At 35.7% G+C, this 24,678-nt stretch overlaps 1 protein-coding gene across 1 annotated transcript in view; it reads left to right on the forward strand.

The window, feature by feature from the left end:
* The window catches only part of slc25a26 (solute carrier family 25 member 26), a 71,922-nt gene that overhangs the window by 13,282 nt on the left and 33,962 nt on the right, over positions 1-24,678 (forward strand). The window contains exons 4-5 of the mRNA XM_006630652.3: positions 8,148-8,252; positions 8,438-8,485. Coding sequence (XP_006630715.2) covers positions 8,148-8,252; positions 8,438-8,485 — 153 coding nt within the window. The remainder of the gene's footprint in view (positions 1-8,147; positions 8,253-8,437; positions 8,486-24,678) is intronic.

Genomic DNA, 24,678 nt, shown 5'->3' on the forward strand with positions numbered 1-24,678 from the left:
TGCTGATATATATGGTACATTTTTTTTTACTTTTTCCACATTAGTGACAAACACTACCTGACATATAATTTAAAGACATAGCTTCAGAAAGCTTAGCAGTATGACCTCCACCTTATACATTCTTCCTTAACGTATTCAGAGATCTTTTTGTTTGGCAAATGTAAGTAACACTATTTTATGGCATCATCAGTCTAATGGGTTTTGAAAACCTGTGAAATGTAGGGATATAGTTTCCTAAAAATGCATTTTTTTTCATTTCATTTCTAAATTGCCAAGAAATTGAACCACAGCAGAAGGTGGTGATTCCTCTAACACTCTGAGTACGGAGATTACACACACTGACAGGGGCTATATTTGATCTGTAACTATCTGTTACATGGCTGAGGTTTGCTGCTCTCAAAAACCATATTGGGAATACAAATCACTACATTTCCATTGACATATAATGGAATTCTCTTTTCTCAACAACTTAACACTTTCCTCAAACCAATGTTTCAAAATGAAACACTGAAGCCCTGGTTTATCTGCAACAGTGTTTAGATTTTTGCATTCATGTGATGTTCTCAGCAGAAAATATCTTCAGAACCAAATTCAGATACATCATTCAGCCTTTTTTTAAGAAATGAAAGAAATTGTTTTGCTAAGCACCCCGTTTTGAGCTGCTCCAAGTAGCCATTCTATCAAATTTGAAAGGAGATTGCGTGAGTTAGAGGAATAAAAAAGGAACTCGCTAAAGAGAACCTTTCTATTTATAATTTCTCAGGATTTATGTCCAAGTAGTGCTCTACAGTATGTCTGTTGTGCTTGATTAATCTTTAAAATTAGAAATAAAAGCACTCTTGTTCTTGTTAGATATTTAATTTAGTTCTGCAGAGGAAGGGATGAGCCTCCAAATTAATTAAATGTCATGCGTATACTCTTGTCAGAGAGGAAATTGAAATCAAAATAGCAGATTCCATGGTGTTTTTTTTAGTGGGTCTTGAAACAAACAAGCATTTAGCAACTGTAGCTTGATTTCATCCTGACTGGGGCTCCTCAGTGCAGTGTGACCTTGACTGCACACTTGTTGCCATTTTGTCCTTTAGCAGTGTTCTTTAGCAGTTATACCATTATTAACTTCTAGGATTATAGTGACTGCCAAGGGGCTTACAAATTAATAGATATTTAAATACAGTACATATACATATGTTTTCTATGCAGTTCTATTTAATAACACTGTTCTTTTTCAGTATTTGAATATGCTGCTTAGTTATGTTTGATTTCAAGTCAAGTTTAGTTTTCTATGTCAGACTCTTATGGATGGTGCTAAATATTCAGTTCCATATTCACAAGGAATGGATCAGAACCTACCTTATGTGGATAAAGGGAGATTGGTTCCTAGCTCAAACTTTCATCCATGTATCCCTTTTCTAACTGCTTTATCCAATTTAGGGTCATGGGGGAGCTGAAGCCCATCCCAGAAACCAGCGGGCACAAGCCAGGACAGACCCTGGACACGACGTCAGTCTATCGCAGGGCATACATAGACACAAACATAGAGTAGAGAGTAGAGTTTATTGACAAATGCACCAGTGCAATGAAATGCTTATTTGTATGTACGCTCCTATACAAAGGGAACAATCAAGGGAACACCAAAAACAAAAACACAGAACAGTGGCAGCAACAACAAGTTAATTAACATACATCTTAAAGAAAAAAAAACATAATTGTGAGCCAATGGAAGGGGTATAATTCAGTAATCTGACAGCTTGAGGGAAGAAGCTGTCTCCGAGTCTAGATGTCCATGCTCCTATAACGCTTTCCAGAGGGAAGGGGGGAGAAAAGTGAGGAACCAGAATGACAGATGTCCTTAACGATACAAACGTGCTCAACATCACACCAGGGCCAATTTTTCCCAGAAGCCAATTAACCTACCAGTATGTCTTTTGACTGTGGGAGAAAGCTAGAGCACTCTGCAGAAACCCACACAAACATGGGGTGAAAATACAAACATGCACACAGCACTCCAGGAGTTGAACCCAGGGCCCCAGTGCTGTGAGGTAGCAGTGCTTACCACCGCACGACCGTGCCTCTCTAGCTCAAACATTGTCTTGCAAAATAATACCATAAGCATTAAAGATGTTACACTTTAGGAATACACTGTATACTAGGTAGCTATTCTGATAGCTGCTTAGTTTAGCAATGAACTCAGTACAAGGACAGTCAGATTGGCCTTCAGATTCGCCTTTGCTTAATTAAGATGTACGTTGTATCTTTTATTTCTCAGTAACGTTATGTGTTTAAACAGAAAGTTTCTGTTTCACTCTTATCCCAGGTTTGGAAAAAAATCTGTTGTATGGAGATTGCAGGTCCTGTAAAAAAAAAATGTAAAAGTTGATGGCTGGTGTCAGCAGCAAACAGGTTGTTACCCAGCCATTATGTCAGATTTATCTTCATTCCCATTCATTCGACGTTTTCTCTGAAAGCTCATTTGTCACGTTGAAGGAATGGTTTTCTTGCATTTATAAACCTTGTCTCCCCGAGGATGTACTGGAAAATACAGTGTGACATGACAAGGTAGGGCAATTGGCAGCCGCTTAACTTGGCATGGCAAATAATCCATGAATTTGAGCTCTGAGAAGTAGCCTGCAGTGACTGATTGCCTATTGCTAACTATACAGCTGTATTGCCTATTGCTCTTTAGACCTTTCCTTCACTTTGAGCTGTATTTGGTCTACACAATAACAGGTTTTGCTGTAACTTACAGCACATATCTTAGACTACTAAATATGGTATTTGTAATTAATTTTTACATGAAAGTGTTTTAGCCTGAGCTCTGTTTAAAAAAAAATAAACGTTACGTTCCTTCCAGTTAGCCTGTAAATCTTCTTTATGAGAAAATACTTTTTTTTTATTTTTATACTCTACTCAGTCTTCAAAAGTGCTAGATGTAAGCATATTGAAAATGTGTCTTTTACCATTTATCTTTTTTGGTGGCAGAAAAAGATTACAGGTAGAGCTGAATTGCTGTTTGCATATTGATGACTCCTGATGTTTGTGCTGAGTGACTCCTACAGTGTATGATTGTGTGGAAGTGAGGCATTTAGTGTTTCACAGCATGCTCAACATCGACTGTTTACAATTGTGGCTGATCTCTGCTCCTAGCAGCACCTTTGAGGACTTTTTTGCAAATTAATCACCTGACAGATGTTAACAGAGTTTCAGTTTTGTTCCTGGCTCCAGTATTATTTGGCCTTGTGACTGAAACAAGTTTTACATTTGGCAACAAAAGCCTAGCTCTCCTTGAGCTCCTGCTACACAGCAGATAAACCCTGTCCAATTCTGGATGTTTGTCCAGAACAACCACTTTCAATCATCCTAGCCGTACCCCGTTTGTTTGTCTACTATACCTGGTTTCCAGACATAATGAACAACAACCACACCTTTTATACAAACAAAACCTAATATAGGAATTATAGCTGATAGTGATTTCATTAATTGATCATTGATATCCACGGTATGATCATCGGATGATGAATGTCACAGTGTACATTAACCGTCAGGAAATTATAATGTATTTTTATAGAAATGAAAATAGGTGTAAAACAAAGGGAATTCAGAAGTATATCAGCATTTTTGTTTGATATATCAGTATATTATTGTTTCCTTTTAACGTTTTTGTTTTCTTTTTTTACTTTTCAGCAATATTTTTTTTTGTTTTGCCCAGTAGTTTTAAAGAACTTGGCTACTGAATCTAAGTACTTTTAAATCGGTATCCTCCTTGTGCACCCAAAATTAATGCGCAGTTGATTTGCATGAACTCTCATTTCATCTACTCCCCATACCCTTCTAAATGTTTTGTTGTGTCAGTCTCAGTCTCTGCTCTATGTGATTCAGCACTGGCCTGGTGTTTATGGTGGAAATTAAATTGCTGTCATTAGGATTTACTGCACAACACAGGCAAAAAGGGTGGTCTGATCAGAAGGAAGCTCTAATTAATGCTACAGCTGTAAATTGCTTGTAAATAAAGATGAATGGAGGCAGAAATCGAAAAGACACTGCCAACAAATTTATCATACAATTAGAGGCTGGACCAAGCAAATTAGAAGCTGTCAGCCGCCCAAACACTCCTCTGAAATTGCAAGGAAACAATGAAAAACAGCACTACAGTATCAGCTCGTCTTAAAGCCACCTTGCCCCATTATCGTGTTGTAATTGATTTTGCTATTTAATGCAAGTTAGATGTAGCCGTTTAAATAATCAGAGCTAGTTTTTTTATTATTATTCTTCATCCTCGGGCCTCAATATGATCTTGGATTTTTTCCTTTATAATCAATGGTACTGGGATTCTAGCTGATCACTCTGAATAAGTGCACATGCAAAGCTTCCGTAACCAAATATGGAGAATATTTTGTAAAAGCAAGCTGTCTGTTAAAGAATTTCTTTCTTTCTCACCTTTGAGTTTTATTATGCGATTGTGAAATTGTGGAGGTCCCGTGCCTTCAAAAGAGCTATTATGTATGTTGACTGCTTATTATTATTACACTGTTGAATGTGCTGGAATACATTGAAGAATCTGGTAGCTCACCTTCTGTATTTCAGCAGTGATTACTGTAATACTTTATTCAGGTATTACCTGAATGTCCCTTCTGTTCCTCAGAAGGTAAATTCTGACACCAGAAGATTTAAAAAAATGTTTTTGAATTTTGTAGGGAATGAGATAGAATATGATATGCTCTCGTTTATCATTTACTTACTGTGCACTTCTTTGCCAGACGCTGTAATCCCTTTTCAGATGTAATACCTGGGATTTCATGCTACAGTGCACACCCCTTAACAGTATGCCTAATGCATGCTTAATGTCACCATGTTAAACTATGTAGCTCATGTGTTGCTACATTTGATAGAAGACACTAAAAAATACAGTCTGCAAGGGCTCCTGGTATATTTTATCGCAAAAATAGCGTTTCTCATTAACTTAATTCTCATTAAAGTTTAGATGATAACCCAACACCTGCTATAAACTATAGGATTTAATTATATACCATTAAAGGTTCTTGTTTATAATCATAGTTAAGAAGGATGCTCATGAATCTTGAGAGATTCGCAGATGGAAAAGGGAGTTTTTGTCAGTAGCTGCAATATTAGCTGAAATGGAAAAAAAAAACATCCAGAGGGTATTCAGATTGCAGTGCTGCTGGTCAGGTTATTGCGTGTCAAAGCAAAACTTGACCACTAGATGGCAGCTTCACTACATGGATGAACAAGATACACTAGGACTCAAGCTGACAATTAAAGTGAAGTCAAAATGAGCATAAAAAAGAAAAATGTTGTAAATGCAGTGAAAAGAAACAAAAGTGCATTGTTAATGTATGTATTTCTTTTTTATTATTATTAAGTCATTAAATGAAGTTATTGTCTCCCTGTGTAATAAGCATCATTTGCTACTGGTGATTTTTACTTTTTGAGTTCCTGTGCAATGATGTTTTGTGGGGGGGGGGCAAGATTTAATATGCCTCTTAATCACATTACAGTCTTCATTGTCTTTGTCATACTCAAAGAAATAAGTATTCAGAGGTTAATTGCAGATCACCTGTTAGTGACAGCTGCAATCTTGTGCTTCCTACCCAGCTCTGGGGGACAAAGTAATGTTCTTCTGCATACAGTAGTTTACGTCTACAGGGCTAAAGTAACCTTTGAAAATTAAAACAACCCCTTCGCAAACATTAAACCAATGTGATATTGAAGGCATTTTGCAGAAGTAATAGTAGAAGAGTTAGCAAAATGCAGTGTGTTTTTGATATTTTTTGTATATCTCTGTGTATAGCCCAGCATCTTAAAATGCTCCCAAACATAATCCTATTGTCTGGTTGTCATACAACGCTCTTTATTCTGCGTGAGCATCTGCATCAGGCCGTCTTTGATACTTAATGCTCAGCCACCAGTTACTCCTCTATTTGGTGCTTGGTAGTCTGAATCATGGCGTACAGTATATGTGATTTTAGTAATAATAATGCATAGTTATTAATATATATTTACATGCATGTATGTAAGAGTAGCTTTGAGAATTACTGACGTGGTTTTAATTTTCACTGTCTTTATTGCCTTTTGTGAATTCTGTTCTTGTTACGGGCTTTGGTCTCGCGCTGGAAAATGGCTTCAGCGTTTGTGGTCACACTTCGAATTATTTTTATTTTGGCTGCTCTCAATGCCATACATCACAGAATTTGAATTAAAGAAAGGGCAAGCCTACTCTGAGGTTTCTCATCCTTGTTAAGTGGGCTGTGTAAAAACTTGCAATATGTATACTTTCAGGAAACTTTTGTTGAGAGGCCCCCTTTTTCAAAATAACACCGGCACATGTGTCAGCACTGATCCGGACCTCATTCACCCTTTGATGTAAATAGAAATGCAAGCTGTACGGACAGATTTGACATTCAAAGCCCTCAAGTATGTCTGCGGTGTGGTACGCGTATAGGCAATGAATGTCCTGTGGAGTAGAAAAGTAGTCCCCTGGATGACTTACCTTTATTTCCCTTTCTAGTTGTACAATGGAAATCTGCCAGTTTGTTCCTGCTCGCTCAGGGCTTTCCCCCTGTTGTCTTGATTCAAATCTGGGAAAGATCAAAGATATTATGAAGCCAAAAAAAACGTAAGGCACTCCGCGAATCAGAAGGAAATTGCAAGACGTGGCACTTTGTGTCTCCTCGGTTGGCGAAATTGCAGCGCTGCGAAAGTCAGGAGGCCACGCTGGGCTCTTTGTACCCCCTCGGCTGGGGAGATTGCTTTTCATCTGACTGACTCTTTAACGCTTCCTTTCTGCCACCATATTAATAAGAAATAAAAAAAAGAGCTACCGTAAGGACATAAGGTGTTATGAAGCATGAAGTGCTATAAATATTTATGCCAAACTTCAATAGTTGACAATTCATATTTTGTTGACATATTGGGGTCATGTGTTATTTGTGACTTCTTGAATTGGAGTGGGCATGAAATTTTGCCGCTAAGTGACTTTTTCTTTTTATAACCGATCGGGTTTATTATGTTCTTATGACTACTGTATATGAGCTGGGCTTCTGTAGAGTTCCGTTTAGATGAAGTTTGGTTCCTATACAGGTTAGAGCCGGACTAATAAACTCACTCTTCAAAGTAAACATTCCCCTTTTCCAGGATTAGATATACTGAGTATATTTGTTAAATCCCATTATTTTGTTATTAGCTTATTGAAGTCAAATTTTCAAACATTAGAACACCTGGAACATGCAAAGTAAATGTAGCTTCTGAAGAAAAAAAAGTAGGAAGTTTGACAGTAAACTGCTTAGAACTGTGCTGTATCATATTGCTTAAAGACCTCTAATACTGTATATATTTCATTTTCTATGTGCTGAATGATTTTGACATATAGGAAGATTTAACTAACTTTGTGAATGATGCAGTACACTCTATCTTATACCTTTTCTGCCCGTGTACTCCTTGTTATTTTTTTTTCATTATTGCATACAGTAAATATTGATTTGTTTGTAGGCCATTAGTAGCCGAGGACTTAAGCTATTATTAATTGCCCACCTAGTGAAATACAAAAAAAACTTGTACCATTTAGACTGGGCTTTCACAGTTCATCTGTTCTGATTACTAAACTGCTGGTTTTGTATAATCAAAACAGTTTCTTGGTGATTGGAATAATCCATCTGCCACTAATAAAAATAGGTGGGAGAAAATGAGGACAGTATGTCCAGGACTGGGCTGGAGTCAGTTGACCAGGACAGTCTTAGCTTTCCGGCAATCTGGTCCTCCTCCGACTTGCCGGGTCACTGCAAGCGTGCGGTGACATCAGCGAGAGACACACCATTCCTCCAGTCAGTGCTGGCTCTCCTTGTCAGAAGCTTGTCACAAGGTGAAGGGCTCTACAAGTGGGCTGGAGGATCACATCCTTGTGTCTCATTCTCTCAGGAGATATTGCTGTATGGCCAAGTGATGTTATACACTAGGCAATTCCAAAGAGGGTAGGTATGAAACTAGAAAGAATTGGGGATCACAAATTAAAGTAATTGAGATATATATCACCGATATTTAATTTTCAAGGTGTAATAAAACAATTGCATGTTGTCTGTTTTTTATTTATTTATGACATGTTGAATGTATTTGTGTTTTTTCTCATGGTTTTGTAGGTAGCTTGTCTAATACGAGTGCCATCTGAGGTGGTAAAACAGAGGGCCCAGGCCTGTCCGTCCTCTTCGACTTATCAAGTGCTGCTTGGGACCCTGCGTGAGGAGGTAGGAATCTTATTTTTAAGTACTTTCAGACATATTAACAGTCCATTATTGACATTGCAGATATATACTGCATGCAGATAAATGTTATGACAGCTTTTACTTGTTGCCACCACTTAAGACTTTTGTGATGAAGTTAATGTTACCAACCATTTTGTGTGTGTTGTATTGATTCCTTCTTTTTGCAGGGAGTCAGGGGATTGTACCGAGGTTACAAGAGTATGGTTTTGAGAGAGGTAAGGTTGTTATTGTTCTAACTCACTTATTTAAATGCATTGAGCAAATCTGTGCTACAATGTCTGTTTAAGCCCATTTATGTACAGCAGCTTTTTAGTTTTTGTGCATTTCTTATTTTACCACTGGACCTTAATGTTGTAAAAAACCTGTATTAAGGAAGTAATGCCAATAAATATAACCTCAATGTATATATAAAAACAGTTGGAGGTGAACAACACCCAGAGTGTATAATTTTCAATATTATATATTTTTATATTAGAATTCTAGTATATATACTAGAATGCTATTTTATACTACAATGTACAGAAATTACTGATGGTATGATTTATAATATTTTTTTATTTTGATTGCATTTTACTCTTTACTCTTGTTTTGTTTCCTAAAGTATGTTCTCAGCCTCTCATATAGATGACTATGATCTAATAATACTGGTCAGTTTCATTGAACACCTGAAGTTAAAATTCCCCTTTGTTTTTGTAACAACATTATAGTTGATGCCCTAGTTAAATATGGATACAATCTCCTTAGTACTTAAGATTGTTTAATACAGCTAGGGTCAGAAATTTCTTAATGCTTTAAAATCTCCAAATGTGTTTTGCATTAACTTCAAGCTTAACTTCATGTAATGAGTCTCCTTCATATATATATGCATAAATAAAATACAGTTTCATGCAGACAAACGCAGCATCTACCTAATACAGTACTCACCTTTGCATTGGAACTCTAACTTTTAACACCGTGGTCAATTATCTAGCGCATAATGTGTGCTGCATTGAATTTCAATGCATAATTAATACAGCTAGAACACAGAGTTTTATTTTCTTTTCAGGGGATAAATTCTTAGTTTTTTTGGATTTAAAAAAAATAGAAAAGGATTATTTGTATGAAGGTGACACTAGCTTTTTTGAAATCAAGCCCCCCACCACAGTTCTATCCTGTACTTATTTTCCGGCTCACTAAACAGATGTTATTCACGCAAATTCCATCTGGACACAGGAAAAAAGGGCAACAAGCCTTTTTGATTTCTCCAAGGGGTTCTGAATAAATGAATAAATTTCGAACCTACAGAATACAGATTCTGCATACTAACTGTTAGATAAAACACACAGTTACAAATGGATGTGATTCTCTTTAGGATTCATTTTGACATATGTCAGGATGGTAATTAATTTTCTGGCCGCTATCTTAGCACAGGATGTGACCCTGTCTAGATAACTTTGTTTACTCAAGATGGCAGTCCTCTACCGGAAATTTAATTGGGGTCTTTTCCATTATATATACTCATTAAAGAACCTTCAAAACTGATTTCTGATGAAATATTACAGTTTGTTTTGGAGAGCTGGTCCAATACTTTGTGGAGAAATTATTGACAAATGAAATGTCGCTTGTGGCCAAAGTGAATCAAATCACTATTACCCTCTCTTTGACTTAAGGATTTAGAAATACTGTTGCAAACTTAACCTTACATTGATGTACCCATAACCAAGTTAAGCAGTCAGATTTAGAAGTATTTAATCATTTACCCAGGGCAAACCAGGATACAGCATCTATAAAAGTGTACATTTGATAAATTAAGCTAATGTATTTAAGATAAATAAAGAAATATTTCCAATTGTTTGTGAACAATTGCCTAATTTTTTCTTCTTAATATTAGGGGGGGGAAAGTTTTTTTGCAGATGGGCACTAATGGTATTGGTACCAAGTTTTAGAATTAGAATAAAATTACCTCTTTTTTTGTGTTCAAAGAAGAAGAGATTAGATTACTTCGCATGCTGGCTCTCTGGATACATTTGAGGAAGTTTATATTCAGCTTTCATAATTAGTAGTGTTTAAGTAATTATTCAGATCCAGCTAGTGACTGTTGTATTGCTATAAAATGATCTGATGTGATGATGTGATTTTCTGTGTAAGTAAGGGAACACTTCATATTTTTAGCTATAGTCTAAGATGGGAGTTCTCATGTATGTTGGCCTGAGAAGGTTAAAAGATAGTAGAAAAAATAATGATTACATTTAGTAATATAATGTAATGAGAAAAATGCATGTAAGAGTGAGGTATTAATCTTTTTAAGGCCTTTCTCCCATAGCCTTTTAGTAACTAATGTTATTAGTTCACTCATTATGTCAAGTGTAAATACTATGGCTATTTTCAAACTGCTGTAAAGGTAAATATTACAGATGTAATTTCTTTAAGATAGAAAATATTTGTGTAAAAAATAATGAAACCATGTTTTCCAGTGACATGGTCCCTAAACCATTGCTTTATGAGTTAGAAAAGCTTGCAATCTTAATGAAAAGCATTGTCTAAGAATTCATAAAAATATTGTTTCATACACACGTAAAGCATAAAGAAGGAAGATTTACAGACTCAATTTACTGTGTTATCTTATGTCTTTGTCATGTGCTATAAGCTGTAACGTATAAATCTTTTGTTGTATAAATCTTGTATGTAGCAGTCAATCACTTAACACTGCTTACTGCACTTTTCACCAATCATGCATTACAGTAAGTGTTAAATGGCTCACATAATTGATAATGGATATAGCTTCATGCTTACGGGTTTAAACTAAATAATTAAAACCTAATGGATTTAAATTAATTATACATTGCTTATAAGCCATTATTATTTATATTGTAGAGATGCAGAAAACATGTAACAAATAATATAAAAAGACTGTAAACCGTGAACTGAAATTCCAAATGAGACCATTGTGCTGAACAAAGAGTATGTTTAAATCCCTTTATAGGTTTTTGTGTACAAGTTAAGTATCTAATGAGAATCCTTTTTCTCAGTAGCATTTTTTCTAGCTTAATAAGAACATTAAAAAATCCTTTTGTAAATTTTCACTTCACCAGGTGCGCAGTAAATGTGCATACTGTACTTCACTCTGCGTAACTGAGTTGCATGTACTCATGATGTCTGTCAAAATCTAGAGTTTGTCATTTCCAGTTCCCATTCCTTTCAAAGTTTACTGGAAAATTGTAGACCCTTGTGGTTTTTATCAAGTATTTTTGGATTGTCGGTAGAAGTATCATCTTTTCTTTTTTAGCTTTTTAAATGCCTTCTAAAACCTTGTCTCACATGGCAAATGTAGCAGCAAAGGATATATTTCAATATTTAGAAAATCTCTGAGCATGGGACATTCATTACTGAGAAAAAGTAATAGCATAAATGTTTCTTTTGGTAGCAGCCTTACGTTCAAATTTATCTAACTTCAGCTCCTGTCATTTTCAAAAGCTACCTGCATTTTTATTGTGTGTGTATAATGCATACCAATATCTGTCCTTCAGGTGTTCCTACGCTTAGAGTCTAGGATTTAGGTTTTAAGAGGAAACTATACATACATTTAACTTCACTAACTTTAATTGTGTAATATTTAATTGACATTTCCAGTTCAAAGGTTTTAAAATCTAATATTATTGGTGGCTTGCTGATGCTGACTTGAGTGACGTATTCAGGATTCTGGCAAACTAAATATAATGATTACATCTGAAGTTGCCTAAATTAATAACAATGCTAATGTGATTTGGAAGTATTTTTGTTTGTGACCTTGTGTTCTTATTTTAAATAGGAAGTCCAGCTTCAATTGTTGTGTGGGTTATTCTGTAGCTTGAAGAGCAAAATGAAAGACTCACGGCAGTTCTGTTCATTCTCAGATGACCGTCTTAATTATTTTGTGTTATCGGGTTTTTAAAGAATGAGGTGCATTTTTCAAGTCATTTAGTAACTTATTAGTAATAATCTCATGTTAACTACTGCATAGTACAATATATTACAGTGTTTAAATTCTCTCCTACGTTTTTGCACTCCAGTCACTTATCAACCAAACCCGATGAATAGTTTATCTCAGAGTATTTCTTAATTCAGACCTGTAGTCTGATGTCATGTCAGTTTTTACTGCCACCGCAAAATCAATTTAGAATTAGTCAAACCCTTGTTCCCCCCTAACCTCTATTTTCTATGTTTCCAAAAACATATTCAAAAAGGGCATATCATATGAAATGCCCTTCAGTGGTGTTTATTTTTCTTTGAATCTTAGAATCACAAGTTATAGTCCTATCCAATTCGAATTTGCCAAATATTCATTAACATAGCTTACCACTATAACACTTGTACCTCATGGGTAAAAGATGAACGCATGTACCCACTCCTCCAACATGCCCGCCTGTTGGTGCCGTTTGACACACTATTCCACAGTGACTTGCAGGAGAGAGGTGTCTCTCATTTCGCATCACTGAAAATGGCAGGTCCCATCCAGGTTGATGGATTTACTGGGTGTGCAGAAAGCTGAAAATACTCATTTGTTAATGCACACCCAACAGTAGCGGTCAGCCTATTGTGCACCACTCCTTCGTTAATCTCACTCACTGTTAATTAATGACAAGTCCCATGCTTAAGCTGATTAAAGCTGGCTGTCAGGCTCAACTTGTGCTCAAGCACATGCCTTTGTAAGATGAGTATGTGTGAGCCTGTATTTCATTCTGAAAATGAGGGCAGTGATATGTTGTGTACTCTTTGTAAATATGTTTTAAAAACTATTTCAAAAGCTTAATATTGATTTGTGTAATACTTTGTAGATTTTTAAGTTCTAATTTTTTTATAGTCTTTTTAGCTAGTATGATTCTAGAGCAGTTAAAAAATCAGGAGTATTTCAACTCAACTTAAAGCACTATTGAAGAAATTCAAAAGATTAACAGGGGAATTGCTGAGATGTTAAGGCTTTGGATTGGTTATCTAGTGGGCTAACATGGAAGTTCAATTCTTCAGTGGGTCACTGCTCTCATACCTTGAGCTAAGTACCTCACTCAATCATAGTAAAATGCTGTAAAAATGGGTAAAGTTCCAAGTCATTATTGCAAATCAGAATTTGTCATCAATTGAATTATATGGTTCAATATAATTTATAATCATTTCATAAATTTATATAGGAGTGATAAAAGCAAAGCATTTTAAAGAAGTCACCAGTATAACATAAGGCAAGGGAAACTGATTTCAGCATGATTACAATGTGGGAAAATGTCTTGATATGATTTCCAATTATACTCATAACACATATGAATATTAACATGAATAACTTCCTTTTTTGCAGTTTTGTTTTTCCTCTTGAACATATTGTCATTTACAGCTTGATATAGTATAACTGTTAATGCACACTAGAGGGCACAATTTACTAATGATTCCTTTTATTTACAGTTCTAAAATTGCCTATTGGAGTCTTGTGTCAGTCACACGCAATGTTTATAATAATAATAATAATAATAATATATTGCTTTTTAGAAAAAAAACTTTTAAAGTGGTTTATGTAATTTACAGACCATTTAATTTAATCTTTAGCAATTTCATAACCTTACTCAATGGGGCTTCCCTTGAAAATACATGCATCATGTTGCTTTGCTTTGTGAACATTAAAGCCAAAATACATTATATTTTGAGAATTTAAAAATAATATATTTGGTGTATATATATTATATATAGAATAGATGCAATGCAAACCAATGTACTGATATTCTACAATTGTGTGCTTTTAATTAAAATGTGATAAAGTTCTATTTAAGAGGCAGAAAGGGAAAATACATTTGCAGTAACTCACAAATACGGTAGTAGCCTGTCACATCAATTTGATCATATCTTTTTGCACCCTGGAGGACATTTCACACCTGGGACATTTGTACATTTTCTTCTCACACTGTTTCACAGTGACATCCACAGCTGGCAGTGTGAGCTGTGAGTCTGAACCCATTCTCCACGTCTCAGCGAGAACAGCGTTCCTGCCCTCAAGGAGAAACTTGTCTAAGCTGTAGTTGATGCAAAAAAAATGATTTATGAGCTTTTTTTGCTCTTTAGCATAGTTCAAGGTTTTCTGCTCTTATGTTTGTCAAGATTCAGTATTTCAATAGAAATAATAACAACTAGCTGTATGTAAAATCAAATAAATCAAATAAGATGTGGCACTCTGTTATCTTTTTCTATTGTAGTGTTATAGTATCAAGGATTTTTGGACCTACCTTCTATGTTTTGACTTGCAGGTTTCTAAATATTTGAGTGATGTTTTATCTCCTCAAGCATCATTGTCTGCAGTGAACTTTCTAGAATTGTTCAATTTAACCCATAAGAAATAAACTCTTACAAAGATAGCGATGTTGAAGGAAGGTTGAAAGCTGGCAAAATATTTTTTTTGTGTAGCTCTTAGCGATGCACTGTTAGTTTTTTATAAACTTACTCTCGCAGCCACATCTAACACTGTGAAATCCAGAACACCCCAGACCCTACTGCTTATGTCACACAGAAATGGGTTTGAATTACTTTTCAAATACTCTTTGGTCTTGGCTCATAGCACTAAAAACAGGTGTCTTTTTACAGCTTGTGGTGTCTATGGTTGACTTACAGAACAGCATAGCGTGTTTCCCTTCAGGTTCCATATTTCCTGCTTTATTTTTAGCAAGACAAACACAAGCTCAGGTTTATCCTCATCCTAAATTTGTAACACAACTGTTAAAATAACTTGAGCTTAAACCTGTGGTCTACTGAATACCACCCTTGAATCAGTGTAAATGAAAGATATACCAGATCCCAGAGTATTTAATCATCCTGTTGAACTTCTGATGCTTCAAAAAATATTTTTTGTATTATCTTATCTTGTCATACTTGTGTTTTTGCATAGTTGGAGTTTTGTGAACATCTTTAGACTTACAATACATCTTATACAGCCCTAAGCAGTATTTAAAGTTGTAATTGAACATTTCAAATAGATTAAATGCACCACGAGTGTGTGACTGTTCTGTTAATAGATGATAGCATTTTGTAGGGAGTGTTCATTAATAATATTCATGAAACAACCAATTTGTCTTTTTTTTGTGCTAATCTTACTGGAAGGCATAGTAGTTAGTGTTGCGGTCTCACAGATCTTGGGTCTTGTTTTCACTTCTGGAGTGGGTTGTGTTTTGTGTGAAGTTTACATGTTCTCCCTGTGTTCGCATTGTTTTCTCCAGATCCCCTGGATTTGCCCCCATGTGCTTGTGTGTGTGTGACCTGCAATTGACTGGTATCTCATCCAGGCTGTAGTCCTGCCTTGGTCCCTGTGCTTCTGTGGTATGCTTTGATTTGATATGACCTTTGTCAGGAATAAGCTGCTTCCTGATAACAGATGGAAGTTATCTTTGGCTATTTTAATATACCACACAGAAATGTAGTATTGTCTGAATTTTTAGGAGGGTCGTGCAATATGGTAGTGCAATAGTTAGCATTATTGCCTCACAGCACTGGGACTCTGGGTTCAATGCCAGACTTGGGGTGCATTTTCTCCCTGTGTTTACCTGGGTTTCCTCCAGATGCTCCGGTTTACTCCAAAAGTTCAAAGACATACTGGTAGTCATTTTGGCTTCTGGGAAAACTGGCACTGCTGTGAAATGTTGTGCTTTTGTGTCTGTACTGCAATGGACTGGCGTCCCATCTCTGGCTCCCAACACAGCCCTTGACTGGAAGAAACAGTTAGAAAGTGGATGAATCTTTAAGAAAAAAGGATTTCCAGGACTGTTCAGTGTTACGCATGGCACCATTAGTCCTCATCGTGATAATCATGCTTAAAATGGACATGTTGATTTTTACCACCAGTGTGCAGTAGCGCATAAAGGAAAGGGAGAATTTAACTAGATATATTGTGAATGAAGGTCTGACTTTTTCTGCACTTCAAGATGCGTGACACTTTATTTTTATTTACTCAGTTGTTAAATGTCAGTTGCTGTTGAGGATGCCACGCATAAATGTCATGATCCTTGGGTAGAAAACATGACCTAAAAGACTACCTGTAAAATAAATAACATGTCATGGCCTAGGCTACACTTGAAGTGTTGCAGTAAACTCTTATTTATAACAGTCCCTGCCTATCCAACTGTAGCATAAACTGTTCTATTCCAAGGATAACAAGTGCCAGGCTGTATGTATCAGAATTGTAAGACAGAACATTTTTGTAAATAGATATTCTTAGTGGAATAGCCTTGTTTCGATGCAAAAAAGCACTCTTGTGCTGCAGCAGAGATGTTCATAAACCCATTCTTTGATTTTTATTTTGTTATGTGACCGAATAGGAATCTTTGAACTATACAAAAATGTACACAAAAATGCTTCTCACAGGTGTCTCTGGCTGCCCATACACTGTGAAAGAATGCAATTTAGCAGGAACTCTAAAAACACTCTTCTTGAATTTTAGGGTGTCTTATGGCACTCACAAATGTCTTGTGTATGTCGAACATCTCTTTGGTTGTCATAAACAGTACACCGTTAGGCTTCAAGTAGTTTTTTTTAAGGTTTTCCTCTTCCTAAATTTATAACTGCTGTTACGTTCCAGTGTGTGGTCCATGTGTATTTTGTTGCTATGTTCCACACTTCCTGACCTTGATTGTTTTCCCTCCCCCATTGGTCCATCATTATATCATTGTTTCTGTGTGACATCATCTTCAACCAGCTTCTCAACCAATCAGAACTCATCTTATTCACTATATAACATGAAGTTTTTCCGAAGGAAGAGGTCCCACTTGGTTTTGCTTTGCTTTGCTTTGGTTTCGCTCTGGTTTTGCTTCGGCTTCATTTTATTTCGCTTCGTGTATATTCGTATAGCTTCGGCTCTCGTTGGTTTGTGTTCGTCTCTGTGTATTTTCGTTTGTTTATGTGTTTATCCTTGTTTTGTCATTACCTTGCCCTAATGTGTTATATGTTCAACCTTTGTGGTCTTTTGTACCATGTTCCTGTTGTCTACTCTTGTTTTCCCTTATTTGTATTCCTAATGTATTTCACGTGTGTATTTGTGTGAACTTTTGTGTATGGGGTAAGTTTAGGTTGTTGGGTACATTCCACACACGTAGTTAATTCTTGTATTAGTCACACTAGTTTAGTACAGGTGAGTGCCTTTGGTCTTGTATGGTTTTGGGTAGTCAGTGAAGGTTAGTAGGGTGTTTGAAGACATCGAAGACCGTGTGTTTCGGGTTTTCTTTTGTAGTTAGATCAGCTTCCCTCACTTTCTTAGCCAGCTCCATTTTGTTTGTTGTTTTCTTTCCTTTGGCACCACTCTTGTTCCTTACCCTGTGTGTTATCGTGTCTTATTACGTACCAGTCACTTATTCACCTTAAAATAATCACTTTTGCACCAACTCTTGTTAACACGCTTCCTAGTCCCTCACCAGAACCCACCTGCATCCAAAAAATATCCTAAATGTTACACCCCTTTACCCCTAGACACTTGGGGTTGTAACACTGCTCATGATCGTATAGTGGAGCAGCCAAGAAATGCTTACAGTATGCGTAGACTAGCACAGATTTCCTTAAACAAGTTGCTATGTTTAAAAAAAGAACTTAGCTTCAATTATCAAATTTGAGATGTGTTCAATGTTCATGTTTTTACATTACTGTATGCTACTACATGCGATCTATCGAAAAACATCCTATTTCATCCCCAATTGTGTGCTGTTTCTTTTGGAATTCTGGCCACAGTCTGCGATGTGACCTAGGCTCAAACCCGCAATGCTCCCATCATAGAGTAGTGCTCACCCTGTACACTGGTGAGAACCTTTATTTCTTGAGTCGCTCAGGGGCCCAATCTGATCATAATCCTAATATAATACTGCAAGGTTTTTTAAGTCACCAAGGTCTGTGAAATCACCAGAAAGCATGTATGTAATACGTAAACGATTAGTAGAAAATAGTATTTTGCATTTCACAATGTAACATGGACTGTTCAGCGTCTCTGTTTTTTTTTTAAAAGCTTAAATAGTACATTTTCTGCACAAAGACATGTCACCTATATTGCAAACTGCTGCTATTCAAAACTTGTTACTTCCACACGGTCCTGCTTCAATATTTATAAACCGGTGTTTCGGAGCACTTCAAAACTGCTTGCAGCTTTCTTGGTGTTGGTATTAATATTTGAATAAGAGCCTTCATATAGCCCTTTAACAACAGATGTAATATAACCTTTCCTCTCATTCACAGTGAATCTTATTAAAATAGTTTTTTTCTGCCATTTGCTCTCACCCAAACTGCCTTATTATGTACTGTATCAGTTTATTTCAGTATATTGTTTTATTATTTTAATGTTTCTTGCACTCATAAAGCAGGTTTGATTTTTTTTTTTTTACATCTAGTTCACTTCCACTACAAGTGGCTGTACAGAATGCAAAGTTCAGATTTAAGGGTAGGAAAGGCACTTACTTCTGCCACAAAATAGTTTCCATTTTTTGAAAGTGTAAGACCCTGAATTGAAAACATCCTGGACTTGGGCTTTTCCATGTTCTTACCAATGTCTGAGTCAGCGGTCCCCTGGTTACAGTTATTTTTTTTCCATTAAAACATGACAGACCTTTGTCTGTTCAGATTTGTTCAAGATGTTTGGGTCAGAGTTTGTGCAGTATTCAGTAACATGAGATTTGTTTTATTTTTACTTTATTTTCTATTTAGTGGAACAGTTTAATTCAGAAATTTCATATCAAATGAGCTTTTGTCACTGCATGGTAGAGAAATAAAAAAATATTTTTGGGACACAAGTATAGTCTTGCAGGGCTCAATACTAATCATCTAATAAAAAATTAATTATTCTAACCCTTTTGTTTGAAGTTAAAGCAAAACAATAGACGTTTCCATTACTTCAGTTTCTTTAGGATTTGAAAAAGTTTTCTATTTGCTTGAGCTGGTCTAATGAATGTTTCATATAACATGTAAAAACTAAAAACATTATGATTTTATAATTCTTTAGAAATTGTATGATTAATACAACTTTTTTTCTCAGAAATGTCCTGGATACCCAAGAAATGTGAAAAAAAGTTTGCATTAAAGGCTGTTTTTTATAGAGTTACTTTTGTTTTTTTTTCCAAACACATAATAGGTTTACAGGTTTTAGAAACCTGATAGTAATGACAGCTTTGTCATTTTGCACTTAAACAGTATTGTCAATGTCTGTTTCATTTTAAACTTATGTTTAAACCTCACTTTCAACAACATACCATTAACCCTACTAATACATAATACAATAAAATTGACATTTTTAATTGACTTGTGATATCCAATGGTTGGTACAGTTTAAGTTAATGGAATATACTGAAGTTAATCTCTGTATGCCTTCTTTACATTATGTATCTACTGCATGCCACATTGAATGCTCGTCGAATGCATTTATAAAGAGATGCACATCACAACAAATTTAGAGCAATTTTTTCATTGTTTTTTGTATGTTAAATTTAAATATTTTAATGTTCAAAATGCTCTTTTAATTTTATTGTCCATCTGGAATTTGCATTAGCCATTAAATCAGAGGGCCCTGATTGCCACTTAAACAGTGATCTAATGTAGTGGAACCAAGAGAAAGCACATTGTGTGACTTGCTTATCCATTACACTAATGTGGTATGTGAACTGCCTGTTCCAGTATACAGCTGTGCATTCAAATTTATCACTGTGGCTATTCTGATCAAGAGATTGTGATTTGAAAGGTTCATAGCTTGCTTTATAGCAAATATGTTGAATCTGATGTTGTTTTTATAGTAGACTAAGGTTCTCTTTAAATCTTGTCTTTTCACTCTCATTAAAACACACTCATTTGTATCAGTGAATGATTTAGTCTTCTATTGTCTTTTGTGACTTGCTTTGCTTACCTCACAGAGATATATTTTCATCTTATCATGATCTCTGCACATATTTTTGTTTCGAAACACTTTGGTAAGCACGCAATGCCATTTCTGTGATTTTGTTTAGGATTTGTTTTGTTTTTTGTCTGTTTTTCTTCACATTTGTTAGCAGTTTCAATAATGTGGAAGAAATATTTACAGTAGGCTTACAAGCAAAAAAAAAAACCACTAGAGATGTTGTGCTGTTTGAAAGATGAAAATAGATTCAGGTGACTTATGCATTCGGTATTGTTCATAGACCTCTCATGCAGTTCAAAACTTGTTAGCGTTCCAGATCTGTTAGTGGTTGTTTATATTATCAGCTGTAGAAGAAAGGGATTAATGTTTAATGATGTTATTTTCAGGGTTGTGTGGAGCATTGAATAGACCCCGCACAAATCCGCTGATAAATACTCACCCACTCTTGATCTTTATGTTGACACAGAACACACATTTTTCACTTCACAGCAGCTGTTGGGTAATAGATTTCTGTTTATATCCTGGAAATGTTTACTTTAATCTGTACTGAATTTTGTATATATACCAAATCAATCATGGTCATAAGATGAAGAATTTGTTTATTTTGCAGCGGGTACATAAAGGAAGATTTACACTGCAAGTGTGATGGGATATTTAGCCTTTTTGAGCTCTGTACCAGGCAGGTTTACTTTAACCTGAAGAGATGCCAAAAAAATGTTAACGCAGAAGTAAAGCAGAAATGAGCAGAAACGGTACTAATTTAAATAACAAGAGGTTATAAATCTGAGGAGGAGCCTTAAGGAAACCTGGATTCCTTTAACTTGGTATTCTAGGTTACAGTAACTGACATGTCGGTACAAAACCCTTTACATATTCTTTTTGTCTATAGTTCTGCATTATTTTCTCCTTTTGACCCATTTGAATGCTACATTTGAATGCTTTCTGCTTCACAACCTTTAGGTCATATTGGGTTTGATTCTGGACTGGGGCACCTTCCGTGTGGAGTTTAGAAGATGTTCCCATTCTATTTCCTCTGGGTGCACTGGTTTCCTAATCTTCCATAGACATGCTGGCTGGGTTAATCAGTGTCTTTGAATTCATCCCCTGTGTGTGTTCCCTGCCATGGACTGGCATCCTCTCCAGAGTGTTATTCCACTTCGAACCATATGCTTCCAGGATAGGCTTCTGGTTGCCATGTATCTTACCAGGATTGGTTGTGTTGAAGGCTAATAATTCATTAATTGTTGCAGTCTTTCCTCTTTTTCAGTATACTTAATCTGCTGAAGAAAATGGTCATTAAATATTCAGGAACTAAGCAGAAGACAGAAAGGTACCTGAGTATGTTGTCTTAGGTATTGTTTTTGCCTTCTAATTTCAGGCCATGGGTCTGGAACAGTAATACTGACAAGGTGTTCCTGAAATTAAATTCATGTGAAGTCCTGGAGAAAAAGAAAAGATGAACATTTCACGATGATTGCAGAAAGTAATATTGTGCCTAAGCCGTTTAATTCTAATCAAATTCTATATAAACAAATATTGATCTTGCAATTCAAATTAGAGACCTGTGTTCTAATTCAAATGATACCTGATAGGTTATGGTTTTGCATCTGCATGTTGCCACCTTTGGGCTGGTTGTTAGTGCTTTCTGAGATATTCTGTCTGTTTTAACAGCACCATCCTCCTGATGTCTGGTTTACATATTAAGAAAATAAAGGTTCATTTTTATGAACTAATGTAAGCTGAAAGTTTTTAAAAAAAAAACATTCTGAAACAAGCTACCCACATGTGCATCAGTATCAGGCACAGCAACAGAAAGCTATAGCATGTACTGTTGCATATTGCAGGTTGACGAGCATCTTTGTTTTTTAGATGCAGGTATGGATGGAGCTTCCTTATTCTCTAACTATTAGGAGCCCTTTGTCAAGCGAAAAGCCTCTTAGGGACAAGCATTGGTTTAAGGAGTACAGGATAGACTTGCATCACTTTCACCTGGGATAAACAACCTCCTCATTATGGAATAGGTGAAATTTGCAGTTCAGTCTCACACACCTTTACCCCGTCACTACTTCATTTGAACTGGATTAGGACTGGAACTAGGACTGAGCTGCAGAACCAGTGCTGTTCTTGCTGAATGAGTCAGTCAGGTTTTCTAGGACTGTGGCCAGCAAATGTGTGAAACAGAACCGTTCACTAATGGATGTGGGCATCATCTTAGCCAGCAGCCATATCACCCTGCAACTCACAACTGGCAACCCACTGAAGCTAAGCGGGTGTGAGCCTGGTCAGTACCTGGATGTAAAACTGAGGTCCTGACTCTCTATGGTCATTAAAAATCCCAGGGCGTTTCTCAAAAAGAGTAGGGGTGTAACCCCGGCATCCTGGCCAAATTTCCCATTGGCCCTTACCAATCATGGCCTCCTAATAATCCCCATCTATTAATTGGCTTCATTACTCTACTCTCCTCCCCACTGATAGCTGATGTGTGGTGAGTGTTCTGGCGCGCTATGGCTGCCGTGGCATCATCCAGGTGGATGCTGCACATTGGTGGTGGTGGAAGGGAATCCCCATTACCTGTAAAGCGCTTTGAGTGGAGTGTCCAGAAAAGCACTATATAAGTGTAAGCAATTACTAATTATTATTATTATCTTGGGATTGGCCTTGCTAATCCCAAGATAATAATAATAAGGTTAGAACCTTTATCGGGTAAATTTAATATGGAGGAGATTAAGTGCTAAAAGTCATGATTTAGGAAACTGGATTTCTGAACACCTGCTGTTCAACACTTAACATCCTTGCACTCTTGTGGTTTATGCCATGAATGCTGCTGGTGCACGTCAGAGAAATTATATCTCTCAGTATTATTAAGTAGTATCTGGAGAGGGTCTCATGTGATTTCAGTATCTGGGCCTGTAGAATTTAATCTTCCTCCTGCTGAAAGTCTTGATAGATAAACTTTTGCACACACCTGAATATTAGAGCTGATTATATGAGTTAATGACTTTGCACTTGGAAATCAGAAGGTCCGTTTTCTAGATGCGAGTTGGGGTTTTGAAATCTGTGTTAATTTTGAGCTAGTGTTTTTCTGTTTATATTATATGTAAAATGCATCAGTTTAGGGTTATGTTTACTCAGCTGTTTGCAGTACAATATGGCACCTTTCTATTGTGTCATTTGCCTAGAAATATGTGGCTGTGCAGCATGTGATGTGACCATAAACATTTTAATTGATTTTTACATTTGTGGTAATGCTTTATTTGAATATTGCTGCATAATGACTTCATAATACTATGCAGCACATTATAATCAGGTTATGCACAAATGACATAACGTAAGCATCTGAGGTCATGGTAATTGTTTTAGCATCATTTCAAGCACTTGGTACATTATGCTGAAACATTAGAATAGAGAATGACCTAATTTTCATTATATTTTATGCATAGGGTTTTTTCAGGAAGCAATGACAAAAAAAAAATCATTAATACCAAAAGTCTCATCCCAGGTGTACTGGGACTTGAGTTTAAGACACTTTGTTTAGTTAATGGCCATATGGGAATCAGGTGAGTGTTTGCTCTTAAAGCTGTTGGTAAAACTATTGAAGATGCATTGAGTGCAATAACTTGAAACAAAAATTGAAACAAGAAATGAAAAAAAGAATAAATAAAATAAATATTTACTTAATATAGAATACTGGATATTTAATGTATCCAATGATACATTTTAATATCAAAAACTTTAATATTAAAGAAGAGCAATTTCTATCCTTTCATTTTTTTATCCCATTAAATGTTATACCACCTGGCAGTGCTATAACAGCAGCACTAAATACAATAGATTTTTCAAGATTCCATATTGTAAAGGTTTGTTTTGCTGTGTTTACCAGTTTATTATGTGTATTGCTGACTGCTGCTCCAAACATTAAGATAGAAAATAAGTGCTGTTTGTATGATCAGTGGAAGTGACTGCTTGATATTTACAGTTTTAATTTCAAACAAAAGTGTTACATTTTAGAGCAGAGTTAGGAAAACCTACCTGATTCTACTATTGATGTTACAAATGTTAATTAGTTGTTATATTAATATTTATGTTTGCTTTTCATAAGACTTCACTTAAGTAGGCATTGACCAAATAAAAGTTATACTTTTTGCTGCCTTCTCTTTGATTTTCCTGGAAAGCTAATAATCTATGATCTAAGAAAATCATCTATGTTTAAGAAGAAAAGTAAAATGATTTCAATTTAACCAGTTTTTATTGTGTTATTTATACATGTCCAAAATATTAGAAAATAAATGACTGAGTGAACAAAACATGAAAAATAGTAGGAGTTTATCCATTATTGTTGTTGTTATTCTTCTTCTTCTTCTTCTTCTTCTTCTTATTATTATTATTATTATTATTATTACAAACTGTTATGTTTACAGTTAGGTTTTTGTTCATACAGTTTCAGAAAGCACTATTAAAATTATTTGACGCACATCAAGATTCTATCATTTAAAATTAAAATTGTATTCATTGGAATAAAATATATACTGTAGAAGGTTTAGCCTGCCAAATTAATTTCCCGTCATT

This window comes from Lepisosteus oculatus, chromosome 4 (assembly GCF_040954835.1).
Source record: "Lepisosteus oculatus isolate fLepOcu1 chromosome 4, fLepOcu1.hap2, whole genome shotgun sequence".
Taxonomy (NCBI): Eukaryota; Metazoa; Chordata; class Actinopteri; order Semionotiformes; family Lepisosteidae; genus Lepisosteus; species Lepisosteus oculatus.